Source organism: Pangasianodon hypophthalmus, chromosome 1 (assembly GCF_027358585.1).
Source record: "Pangasianodon hypophthalmus isolate fPanHyp1 chromosome 1, fPanHyp1.pri, whole genome shotgun sequence".
Lineage (NCBI taxonomy): Eukaryota > Metazoa > Chordata > Actinopteri > Siluriformes > Pangasiidae > Pangasianodon > Pangasianodon hypophthalmus.
Genome location: NC_069710.1, coordinates 34,386,630 through 34,399,877, shown reverse-complemented (window position 1 = coordinate 34,399,877; position 13,248 = coordinate 34,386,630). Strand labels below are relative to the sequence as shown.

The 13,248-nt window shown below is 36.6% G+C and overlaps 1 protein-coding gene across 1 annotated transcript; it reads left to right on the top strand.

The window, feature by feature from the left end:
* Nucleotides 1-3,420: 3,420 nt before the first annotated feature.
* Nucleotides 3,421-9,329, top strand: prr35 (proline rich 35). The gene is made up of 3 exons (XM_053236072.1): nucleotides 3,421-4,626; nucleotides 6,972-7,350; nucleotides 7,740-9,329. The coding sequence occupies exons 1-3, from the start codon at nucleotides 3,458-3,460 to the stop codon at nucleotides 8,043-8,045; spliced, it is 1,854 nt and encodes a 617-aa protein (XP_053092047.1). The 5' UTR covers nucleotides 3,421-3,457; the 3' UTR covers nucleotides 8,046-9,329.
* The last annotated feature ends 3,919 nt before the right edge of the window (nucleotides 9,330-13,248 follow it).

The following is a 13,248-nucleotide window of genomic DNA, read 5'->3' as shown; positions in this document are numbered from 1 at the left end:
AAATCTAATACATCAATGCTTTTAGCAGCTTGTTTTAATTCAGAATACAAACAGAGGTCACATGCTCGCTCACACACACACACACACACACACACACACACACTCCAATAGTGTCCAATAGTGGAACAACAAAAAAAAAAGTCTGCAAAAATAATTTCTATTGATTTGAATGTAATGGCAGCTTTGAATCATAAGAGCAGTTAAAAGCAGAACATCACTGGAGGCATTTCATTTTACAACGTGTCCTAAAGACAGAGGGACAAAATGAGAGAGAGAGAGAGAGAGAGAGAATGAAAGAGAGACAGCAAGAGACGGTGTGTCGTAAGAGATGAAAGTGTGTGTGAAATCTGATGCCTTTTCTCTTCCTGTACCCAGGATCTCTTTAAAGACATTATCCCGGAGTTAGGAAAGTGTGTGTGTGTGTGTGTGTGTGTGTGTGTGTTCCTTCAGGTAAATGAGACGAGGGCTTATGATGATGTCACACCTGAGAAAAATTGTCTCATTTTTTCAAAGAGAAAATTAAAAGAAGCATCTCTATTGGGAAACATAACACACAGGTGTAGATTTGGAGACTAAATTCTAATTTCAACTAAAGGACACACACCGGACCTTTCTTTATCCCACACACACACACACGCACACACCAGTGGATTTAGAGATAATAATAATGCCCAGATACTAACTAACTAAACTATACTAGTTTAATGCAAACATTTATATATATATATATATATGACAGGAAAATAATGAAAAGTTTCTAATTATTAAAAAAGTGCTTAAGTGATAAATGAACTAAATTAAACAAATATTAGTATGACTGGTATTTATCACTGAAACTGTTTCAGTTCTCTCAGGTGTCACTGATTTGAAAAATCCTTTCATTAATTTAAAAAAAAAGTTATTCAGCTATTTATATTAATACACTCATTCTAAAATAAATGGATTAAAAATGTGTAATATTTACCATGGTGAAGTTTTCTGTAAGGAGAAATATGTTTACTTAATCTGTATGAGTCTCCAGTGTCAGTGTTTTCAGTCTTTCAGCTTTATCAGTCGGAGGTAAAGCTGTAACTTTTCTGACATCTTCAGGACAGAGGAGTTTACGCTTCTTTGTGGCTTCTCGGTCACACAAGCTGAGTTTTTTTTTTTTCTTATTAACTTCAAGACAGAGAAGTACAGAGGCTGGTGAGGGAACGACTGTTTATAGCTGCTATAACGTAAGTGAGAACAGGAACTAACTCGTTTCATTAACATTCCACAACATAAAATGTAACGATAAAGAGATCAACTGAATGACGTTTCATTCTTTAAGTAATAAAAAAAATTTAATTGTTGGTAAATTAGGCATATCATTCTTAGCATTTCTAGTGCAGCTAAATAGTCTTAGCTAGTGCAAAGACTCTTGACACGGTCTTAAACCGAACATGTTTTAATATTAACTCAAGAACAATATTAAAGATTAGAGTAAGATCTCAAATGCTAGCACATTCCCTAATATCGCTAATAACTAAGATGCGTCAAATTTAAAGAGACAGCGTTGGAACATCACCGAACACTAGAGGAGGGGGGTAAAAGAACAGTCTATTTGCCCTGACCCACTTCCCTACACTAATGATGCCCTGTGGCAGTCATCCCTCATTACAACACACACACACACACACACACCTCGAGCCCCTCACCATGTGGAGCCCGTAGCTGACCTCGAGGGTCCTGCAGAAAAAACACAGCACCAAAACATGCAGCCAGTGAACAGGTGCAGCCCCCTGAGAGACACACACACACACACACACACACATACACTCACGACAGTCCACACGACAGTGTGTGTGTGCTGGAAGTAATGAAGGATGGCAGGTAGAGGAAGAACAGACCAGAGTCTCCTGAGACATGCTAGTGGCAACACACACACACACGCACACACACACACACACACACACACACACACGACTAAACGTGCACTGCTTGAAATACCATTAGATGTTTGATTGCTGTTATTTTTTATTTATTTACGAGGTTCTGATCGATCGTCTGCTACGTCTGAGTTCATCTCAGAATTTGTTTCAGGTTCCTCGACTTTTTTCAAATAAAATCGAACTTTATATATTGTTCTTCAGAGAGTTAAAACACTTTAACACTTGCTTTTATCATTTGTGGTTTAAATCTTTAATTTTAAAACTTTTTTCCTTCAGTCTGTTAAAACTGGTTTACTAGTTAAACCGATGATTTACTGATGATTTTGGTAACACCTTAATTTAAGTAATAAATGAGTTATAATCCAGTAATATGTAGTTCAGTAATGAACGGTGGCTTCTAAACATTTGTTAATATTCTGGTAAGAAGTAATAAAAGCCTTAATTAAACAAATAGAAAATAATTAAAAAAAAACTATTTTGATTCTCTAGTTCTTGGGACACACTGAGTTTAGGTATTAATTAAATTAAAGTTATAATATTTGAACCTAAATATTAATTAAATCATACAAAATGTATGCTTAACTTTATAATTGAATAAATATTTATTTATAATTATTACATTCTGATTAAATTAAATTAAATTTAATTTCTTAATTAAATTCTTTGAACATCAAGCTTTAATTAATAAAATACTTATTACATGCTTATTACTGTTTTATTAAATTAACCTCCAATTAAAATGTTACCCATGATTTACTGTTTATTATTTTTTACACTTATGTTTTTGTTTTGTATCATTTCATGTAATGGTTCTATTTAAATATATAATCTGTTCACTTTTTCTGAAATTGTAATAATTTTATCTTTTTCTATTGATTGTTTTAATGCTTATTTTTAAGCAGGTTTTTTTTGTTTGTTAATTTTGAGTTATTTATATACAAAATAGTTTGTATTGTTTGTATGTCTCTTTATTCTGATTTAAATGTGTGTATATATATATATATATATATATATATATATATATATATATATATATATATATATATATATATATATATATATATATATATATATATATATTATCTGCTCTCCGTCAGTGTACCCAGCTAGGATTGCTTACATTATTGCTATCTTGCTTTATTACTTTAAAACCATATCACACACTGCAACCTATAAATAAATATAATATAAATAATTTTTATTAAGTAATTCTGTATATTTAAATGGAATATTTTATCTTTATTGTAATAGTAACACTTTGTAAATGATTATATTTTACATTTCAGTTGCTCTCATTTAGAATTGTATTTTTTTTTTTTTTGGCTGGATCTGTGTTTGAAAACAAAAAATGAGAATTTTCCATAGCAAAAATAAACACTATATATATTATATTTACTTTGTACAGTTTAATACTTTATTCTCATTAAATCAGGATCATTTAAGTTACATTTTATTACAAATAAAATAACAAATTGAATATAAATCCTTTTGTTTTATTATTCTCTTTATCCCCCTCACAGAACGGCCCTGTGTCTACCTCCATCATGCCGAAGGAGGAGTGTAAGTTGCCTTCGGGCTGTAAACACAAAGAGCGTAAGCCGAAGAAGCCGCATTACATCCCGCGTCCCTTCGGCAAACCTTACAACTACAAGTGCTTCCAGTGTCCCTTCACCTGCATGGAGAAATCCCACCTGTACAACCACATGAAGTACAGCCTGTGTAAGAACTCGCTCTCGCTGCTCATCGAGTCTGACTGGCCCTATAAAAAAGGGAACCTGCTCCCGTCCGACCAGATCCGCCTGCAGCAGAGCATTGTGGGAAGTCGCGGTTCAGAGCAGGAGCAGGAGCAGGCAGAGCAGAAGGGAGGAGATGACCTGCAGCTCAGCTTCACCGATGAACAGGAGATGGAGACAGAAAAAGGTGCAGAAGCTCGAGCGGAGACCAACGGGACAGCCAATCAGAGCTCAGAACAGACAGAGGCGTCTCAGAGGGGCGGGGCCAAGCAGGAAGCTGAGCTTATCATGGCGGATGTGTTTTCACTGGAGGAGCAGCTGTTACGAGCACGCTCAGTGGAGGTTGAATCAAAGCTGCGTCACTACCGTCTCTCCAAAACACGCTTGCTCCTGTCCGAGTCATTGCCCTGTTACCCCCCCACCTTACCCCCTGGGCATCTCAACTGCCCTGATGCCTCACCCCTCAACCTTTCTCTGCTTGGTGTTGGCTACCCTTTGACCTCTGACCTCTTTTCCTATCTTAACCCTGGCCACGGTGCTGCAACCACATCCAATCCAGCACAGGTCAGCTCTTTGCCTTTTCTGGCTTCAGCAGCTCAGCTCACACACACTCACACACACTCCGACCGCTCAGTACTGCCCTCACGTATCTATTACCCCTTCCTATGTGAGCACACGGCAGCATCAGACCCCAGTAAAGCCATTAAACCCACTGCCTTTACCCCCAAACTCAACCTGTGGAAGTTCCCGACAGTCCGGCCTGCAGGCTCGACTGAAGCCTGGAGCTCGCCTGGCAGCTTGAGCCCAGAGATGGGGCCTGGCAACGGGGAGCGGGGTCAGAGCCGATGGGGGGTGGAGCAAAGTGGAAAAAGGGCGGGGGCTCCTCTGGACTCCCATAATGCACCTGTAGAAAAAAAGGCAGCACCATCATTCCTGACCAATCAGGCCATGCCCATTTCTGTTGACCAACTCCTCCTACAGAGCAGGTGAGAGAGCCAAGTGATGACACCACTCGCTCTGAATTTAATTATTACTACATCCTGCTTGTTTAATCGTTTATTAATTTTCTTTTTTCGTCCTTTTTTTTTTACTCTTTTTGCATTTTATTTTTCTTTGGTTGGCTTTCCTACTTTATTTCTTTTCTTTCTTTAATATTTGTTTCTTTCTTTCTTCATCCAGTTGAAAAAAGTTCTATAACCTTCCCTTTTCTTATCTAAGCAGAAAAAGTTTCATATAAATAGGGGGATTGGGAGTACCTACTACCTTTCTTATCTTTGTGAATAGAAACAGAGAACTAATCACTATAACTGTGTTAATAAATGTGTTTGTTGCCATCACAACACTACCTATCTACAACCTATCAACTTATCTACAAAATTACACAAAGGTTATTTCTCCATGACCAACAGTCTTTGTCTCTATAAACATAAATAAATCTCTTGGCTCCATGAAGCCAGCTAGTCAATGTTCTTATCCTGTAAAAGGATGTGGACAGGACTTATCTGGGAATTGCAGCAGTGCATGAGATTGATGCTATTGGATGGTCAATAAGCTGATGGGTAGAGAAATGGTTCTATGTTAACTTGACGGTATCTTTAGGCTGAGAAGTAAGCTATCCAGCTGGGGAACTGGAATGACTTCCACTGCTGGTCGAGAGTGCAATAGTTTTGGTGTACTGGACAATAGTCTTTATTTGCAGACAGGTACAAAAGAAAATTTCCTCTGCAAACCAATATTCCAGGAAAGCGCAAGGTTATCATTAGGGGTGTAATGATATATTGTGATATGATGCATCGCGATGCAAAATTGTGATGCTGTGCATCATAGAAATGTGTGATTTACATGTGTATATGAGCATGTCGTTAATTATGCATTTAATGTAATTGCACTGTTTGAACACAAGAAGTCTCAATCTGCGAAACCCATAAAGTTAAAATATACGCACATCAGCTCCGGATCACAACGACTAACATGCATTATAGGTTATAGGGTTACACAACCATGTTATAACCATTAAAAAAGAGCTTTTCTGTAGCTTTCTAACATCACCAGCCCCGCACCCCTGTGAGCTACAGTGCCAAAGAAATAGTGGAACTCGGACATTTTAGCTGACTTTGGAGCTTTATTTCCAGTTAAAATGACGCCTCAGGCGCTGCTACCAAGCTCATTATATTTCAATCCATCATTTTCCCCAGGTCAAAGACTTTATAAATTAATTATTCTTAATATATGGTGTAGTACGTTTTGTTTACAATATTAAATCTCTATTCATAGCAATTTTTGATTTATTTAATTTTACACAGACTAAAATGCACATTGTTTTGCATTGTTTAATAATTCAGAAATGAAAAAAATCTTTTCAGTCAGAATTTTTCTTCATTCAAATTTTTTTCAAAATATACCAAGAACTAATTGAATCGTGAATTGTGAAGCCAAAATCATGAGTTGAATCGAATCATGACTGGAGTGTATCGTTACACAGCTAGTTATCATAGATTACTTATGTGGTCAGTATCAAGTCTATCTAACCATTAGCTATGGCATTGCTATGACATGATTAAACAGTGGCCAATCAGCATACAGCTTCCCACATGAATAAATTCTAAACAAACAAAACTTCACTTACTTCAAGTAGGTGAACAAGAGTTCCTCGATAAAGAGATTTACACCACACACAGAGAGAACCATGTGCTTGATAAAGCCATTCGCTTCTTCTTTTTACACAGGGTGACTCCAAAAACCTGTGGTTGCCCCCTAATGGGCAGGTGAGGAATAACACCTGTACTATCAAATAACTAACACTATCAAGTATCAAACAGTATCAAACATCACTGCCAAATCTTGAAGTTCGTAAGGTCACAAAGTAGTGTAAAATGCACAAAAATCAAACACACAACCATATTTTAGTTTTATACTTTTTGTTTAACAAAGTAAACAACCTTATTTCCTAATTTAACATGTTTATATGTTAACTCCTGATGCAAAAAAGCAACAAAAATGTACTTAAAGGTGCAATGTGTATTTTAAACATATTAAACATATTTTAATTTCTAATTAATGCCATATATGTTTTTCTTAAAATAGAATTTTGCCATTTTTTAAATATTTGAAAAACTGTGATTTCAAAACAAGATTCTGTTGCAAAATTAAAATAAAAGATTTATTATAAAGGCTGGTTTCCGTACCTAAAAGAAAAGATCGTAATATAACAAACATTTTACATTCATGCTTTGTTCAATAGATTATTTTAAATGGTCTTTTATTTTGCGCACTTAGCTGTGATGAAAATGATGACGAGGGCTTTAATGACTTTTCTTTTTGTCTCTCTCTCTCTCAACAGTCAAACTGGATTGGACGAGCGTTACTCTGACATGAGAAGCTCCACCCACTTCTCAGAGGCAGGTGAAGAGAAGGACAGAGGGACGGATGCAGAGACGAATGGAGGGATGGATGGAGAGATAGTGTGCGATCTTTCCTCAGCGCTGCAGGAGCTTCATCGTGCCGAGCGAGAGGCGGAGCTACACCCTGAACACGCCCACTCTCACCACATGTGGGCACAAAAGATCCGCAAAATCCGCCTGGAGCTGTCTCACATCCACCAGGCGCTGCAGAGGACTGCGCAGGGACCCCTCGACCTGTCTGTCAAAAAGGAGCCCATCGCCATGACGATCACGCCTCCGGGTGAAAAGAATGAAATGAAAAAGGTGACAAATGTTAACGTTTATTTCTAGTTAGTGTTTTTAGTAGTTATTCCAGAGCACATACAAACTCTCCAACTTCACGATGATGCAAAGTTTATCAATATACAACAACCAAGGAAAGTTAGTGGATAGTGGTCAATGCTAGCTAGCTAAATTACTCAGTCAATCATTAGAGAAAGTAAATCTTGCAAGTTAGCGTGCAACATTGTCTGAAACATAGCGTCAGATTTGTTTTAAGCGTTTGCTAATTGATGTAGAATAGCTACAGAGTAGCTAATGAGCTATTTATACTACACCTTAATTTACACTGTAGCGAGCTTTGCGATAAAGTTGTGTTGTTTTATTTTCTGTTAACTTTATTTAAAAAAAAAACTCTTTTAATCACACACTAGCATTTAGGACCGAGCCAGGATATGAGTTCTGAGACAGGAGAAGACGAGGAAGAGGAAGAGGAAACAGAGACAGAGGACGAGTGGAAGAAACGTTCTCTCGACGTCCTGATCAGGATGGGCCAATCCCAGGGCATTTCCATGGTGACCTCAGGTGTTGCCATGGTAAAGTCAGAGCAGTTGCTGGGTGATGCAGAGGCACTGTGGAACAGCAGGACCAGGAAGTGTGAAGCTGACTCCAGTGTTCGGGTGTGTTCTAAAACCCCAAACTGCCCCTCAAGCCCAATAACTGCTCCCGCAGTACAATAACTGCCCCATTCATCAAATAACTATCCTCTAATACCAGTAACTGCCCCATAACTCCAATAACTGCCCCAGTAACTCCTATAACTGCACATGTAACTCCAATAACTGCCCCTGTACTCCAATACCTGCCCCATTTGTCCAATTACTGCCCTGCTTACTCCAATCCCTGCCCTCTAACTCCAATAACTGCCCCATAACTCCAATAACTTCCCTTTTCATCCAATAACTGCCCATTTCATCCTATATCTGCCTCTGTAGCTCCCTGCAGTACAATAACTGCCCTGCTTACTCCAATAACTGCCCCTTCAATCCAATAAATGCTCCTCTAACTCCAATACCTGCCCCTTTTGTCCAATAACTGCCCTGTTTACTGCAATACCTGCCCTCTAACTCCAATAACTGCCCCTTTCATCCAATATCTGTCTCTGTAGCTCCAACAACTCTCCTTCTAATGCCAATAACTGCCCTTTTTATCCACTAACCCCCCCTCAATTCCAATAACTACCCCTTTAATCCAATGACAGCTCCTGCAGTACAATAACTACCCTGCTTACTCCAATAACTGCACCTTCAATCTAATAACTACCCCCAATTTCAATAACACGACCCCCAAAGACCAACAACTGGCCCAATCCAATATCTGCCTCTCCAGTTAAACATCTGCCCCGATACAACAACTTCCCCTCCAATTTATCATCTGCCCATCAACTACCAGTTTAAACTGAATGAACTAAGTGACTCAGTCAGCTCGCTCTAATATTTTTTACTCGTACAGCACTGTTTCGTTTAAGCTCAATAAAATAAATAAATGATATAATAACAAAACTGTCAGTCAGAGGATGAAATGAGCACTGATTATAGTTTTTAGAAATTAGTGAATGAATTACTTCTGTACAGAATGTGTATAATTTTACTCTTTACTGTGTGAAATATTTGACAGTTCACACCGGTTGTGTCTCATTTGCACTTCTGTGAATATAAACATGTAGCTAGTGTTCGCTGCACAATCTCTTATAATTCATTTTTTATTGTTTTAATGAAATATAACTCTCACTAATCCCTCATCCTTCACACAGACATAAGCTTTGTTAAGATCTGTTGTATCTGTTGCCAAAAGCCAAATGTAGTGTGTTTGTGCTCCATACAGACCTCGGAGTGAATAAAAGTGTAAAAAAAACAAACAAACAAAAAAACAATCAAGCCTGTAGTGAATTGTGTTGTGAATCTGAATTTTATTTTAGTTTTAATATTTGTGGTTACAGTTGATTAGTTGATTCAGAAACTGTTTCAAAAATAAGTTTTTGAAAAAAAAAACACCTGGACCTGGAAGAGTTTTTCTGTTTGTCTCGATGAGCGAAATTAACAACAGAAAGCAGGGTTTCGAGTAGAACCTTATTTAGAAATCTAAAAATACTTAACTATCTAAAAAAAACCTGAGTTTTTTTCTAAGAGTGTAAATATTACACTGAACTTTAGATGTCTGATTTATCAGAGATGCAGAAGAATGACAATGTTCAGTAGAAAATGGTCAAAAACAGCACAGTGGCCTGTGTTGTGTTTTTCTGGCTCCTGTTTGTTTTTTTAAAGTTTTGGAATCTTCTCTATTTGCGAGGACAGATTTGACGAGGAGGTTAAGTCTCAGGTCGTCCGGGCAACTGTCGCCAGGCAGTGGTTGCTGTCTGTGACGCGGTTCACTTTAAGCAAACGTGTTCTTTTGCAATCATAGTGACACATGGTGACACGCCTTCCTGCTGCGTTAAAGGTGAACTTCTTCTCAGAGCTGAATGTGAGCGTAGGGGTTTCCCGCCCCCCGGCTGCAGGGGCTGTGGGGAAAGGTCACGGTCACCATGGCGACCCCTGGGGCATGACAGTGCCAGAACTGACCCCTGCACTCCACCTGCACTTAAAAGGTCACCTGCTACGACCGTCCTTACTCATTAGCATCATGATTACAACTTCCTGTCTTGGTGATGTCACTTCCACTTAACGTCTTTGTTATGTCTCTAACTAGAGCAACTTCAGTTTCTAACTTCCTAACGATCTTCTTCTTCATTCTCAAAACTCTCCTAAAAGTCTTTTAATGATATGAGTTTAAAGCTCTGCAGGTTACAGTGTGGAGAATTCATTCACAATATTTTGCTTTTGCTGATTTCGTCATAAGTGAAATAAAATTCAGAACAGATTAAAAGAATGTATCCATGGAAACAAGTCATTTATAGTAACTCATACAGTAACTGATTCATTTAAGCAACAGCATCCATGTTATTTATTTATTTAGTTATTTATTTGGACATACAGATGACATTTATTTTTAAGATTTATTTTAATCTACAATTTTTGGATATTTCTGGATGTAGCATATATTACTACATATTTTAAATTCATTCATGTTTTATATTTTAGTTAATCTTTTTGGATCAGTTTTGTATTATATGACTCTCCGTGTCTGACGTTCTGCTGTCTGTTACATTCCTTATGTTTATTAATGTGTTTAATATTATTATTATTATTATTATTATTATTATTATTATTATTATTATTGAATAAATTTACTTAACAGTAACCTACTTTACCTTTATTTCTATCCTTTATACTAATATTTTTGCACATTACTTTAAATATAATCTCAAAACACATTCAGCACCTCAACAGTTACTTCAGAAAATTATATTATATTATATTATATTATATTATATTATATTATATTATATTATATTATATTAAGAAGAAGATCAACAATAAAATTGTAAATGAAATTAGGTTTGCTTTCATAATAATAATAATAATAATAATTATTATTATTATTATTATTATTATTATAGTAACAGAAAGGAGAAGAAGAAGAAGAAGAAAAGGGAGATGAAGGACACTGAATACACGGCAATAAAGAGAATGAAATTAAAAATAATACCAGTGTCTAAAAGAAAGTTAAAGGCACGTATATATCTGAAAGTCAGAGTAAATGAGTGAGTTTTGTTAAAACAGCTCGACTTTAGAGCGCTGCACTGACAGTAAAGAATGAAAGGATCATTAACATTCTACTAATAATGCCATAATAATGTAATAATAACTCAGACTCAATATTAATCTACAAACACATTCATCTGATTTTTGGACAAAACTAAAATTCCTAAAGGTGACAACAGTTAATGATATTCAGATATGTTAGTGTGTATGTGTGTGTGTGTGTGTGTATGTGTGTGTGTGTGTGTGTGTTAAACCTGGCATGATTAATGCATCTTTCTGAATCATCAACATGATATTTTCATGTCATATTCATTTAAATATAAATTTAAATATACATGTGGTATGATATTCAGGAATATAAATGTAAATTATTTTTATTCTTTATTCTTTTTTTTTTTTTTAATTTCTTCTTGGCACCAACACTTTATGAAACCTAAAATAACACTTATTCAACAGTATGAGACTTTTCTGTAGTGAGTGTATGGAGTTTAGTGGAAACATGTGGCTAAGTGCTGTCCTCTACTGGAGGCTGAGAGTCAGACAAAAGTTTTTTGAAAATCTGATTTAAAAAAATTATATTATATAAAATTCCTCTTCTTCTGATACAGTGTAACCATGGCAACAGTGGCTTAGGCTTAGGTCTGAATTTATACTTTGTTATTGCAGTTAAACAAACAATTTCGAGTATGCAGAAAGTATTACTGCTACATCATTACATTTATTGAAATTACTGACAAATTTTAAAAAATATTATAAGTTTATGATATGAAAGTTCTCGCTTTGATTATCAGCATCATCTACATCAGTCTCTGTCTCATCATCTGAGGTAAAAGACACTCACAGCATTTAAACACATCAAATCTTTATAATATATATTTACATAATATATTACAGGCAGAAAAACTTGATTTTAGCCAAAGGCAGATTTTCCGTCTTTTTTTGGGTCTCACACACACACACACACACACACACACACACATATATCCCTAACCACTAGAGGTCTCAGTTGCCAGAATGATCAGTCACCTTCATCGTCGCTCATTGTTTCATTACTCATTATTTAATTATACCAGTCAGTAAATCTTAGCACTAAACATAACACACACTTTTACACACATCAGGGTTTTTTTTAGGACAGTTTTACACCTATTCATCTGTTGCTCAAGTGTGAATCAGAACAAAACTGATGCATTTGCTTTGTTTGCTATTTGGTTCAGTTTCACACCACACATAATGAAATTAGCCAAACAGAAAAAAAAAATTTAATATACTACTACTACTACTACTACTAATAATAATAATAATAATGTACAAGGAGCATGTAGTGCTGAAAACGGCCTCATAAAACTCTTTCATTCATTAGTCAGAAATACGCTGATGTAAATAAATAAACTTATCTTTACCAGCTGTGTGTAGGAATCACTGAAGTCACCCAAGCACAAAGAGCCTGGTGATAAATAAATAATTAGATAAATACATTAATAACTAGCTTAAAACATTTTCTGTGTCACATCCAATGTTTATTTTCTCTTTTTGTTCCACATCTTAGGAACATTTCTGCAGTTCTACAGCTCTGTGCTTTGGCTCGGTTTAGCAGCTCGCACTCCGCAACTGAAAACACACAGCATGTTTGATTCACTTCCTGCAGGGAGTCGATTCAGAGTCGATTCACTTTCTCAGTTGGAAGCGAACCGAGACCACCTCGCTCGAACGTTCTCTGACATGAGTGTGACTGCTGCCTAAAGAACCACACCGAGGTGCAGAACACAGCGGGGTTCTGTCCAAACACACTGAACACTCTGTACATGAAGCACTTCTAATCATAAACACACTCAGTTAATGAGATGGGAGGAGAGACGATAATATATGAGATAATAATAAGAAACTAAAAGTAAAGAAATTAAAAAAAAAATAAAAATCCTGCATATTGCCAGGACAATCCAGTTACCAGCACTAAAATCCATTTCCCAGAATACACCACGGCCTACAAACATAGCCGCCCCGGACTACACTTTCCATAGTGCATGTACCTTGTCACGTTCCCAGTTACTGTACTTCCAATCATGCAGACCTGTCACTACAGACACACACACACACACACACTCACTCATTGTGAAGTAAACGCTCATGTACACATGCCTTACTTTACCTGTGTTGCTATATTCTGGGTTTGATCCTGTTCTGTTCCCGGGTTCTCTGTGTGTTGGAAAGTCCACGCTACAGTTGGTTGCTGATCGAC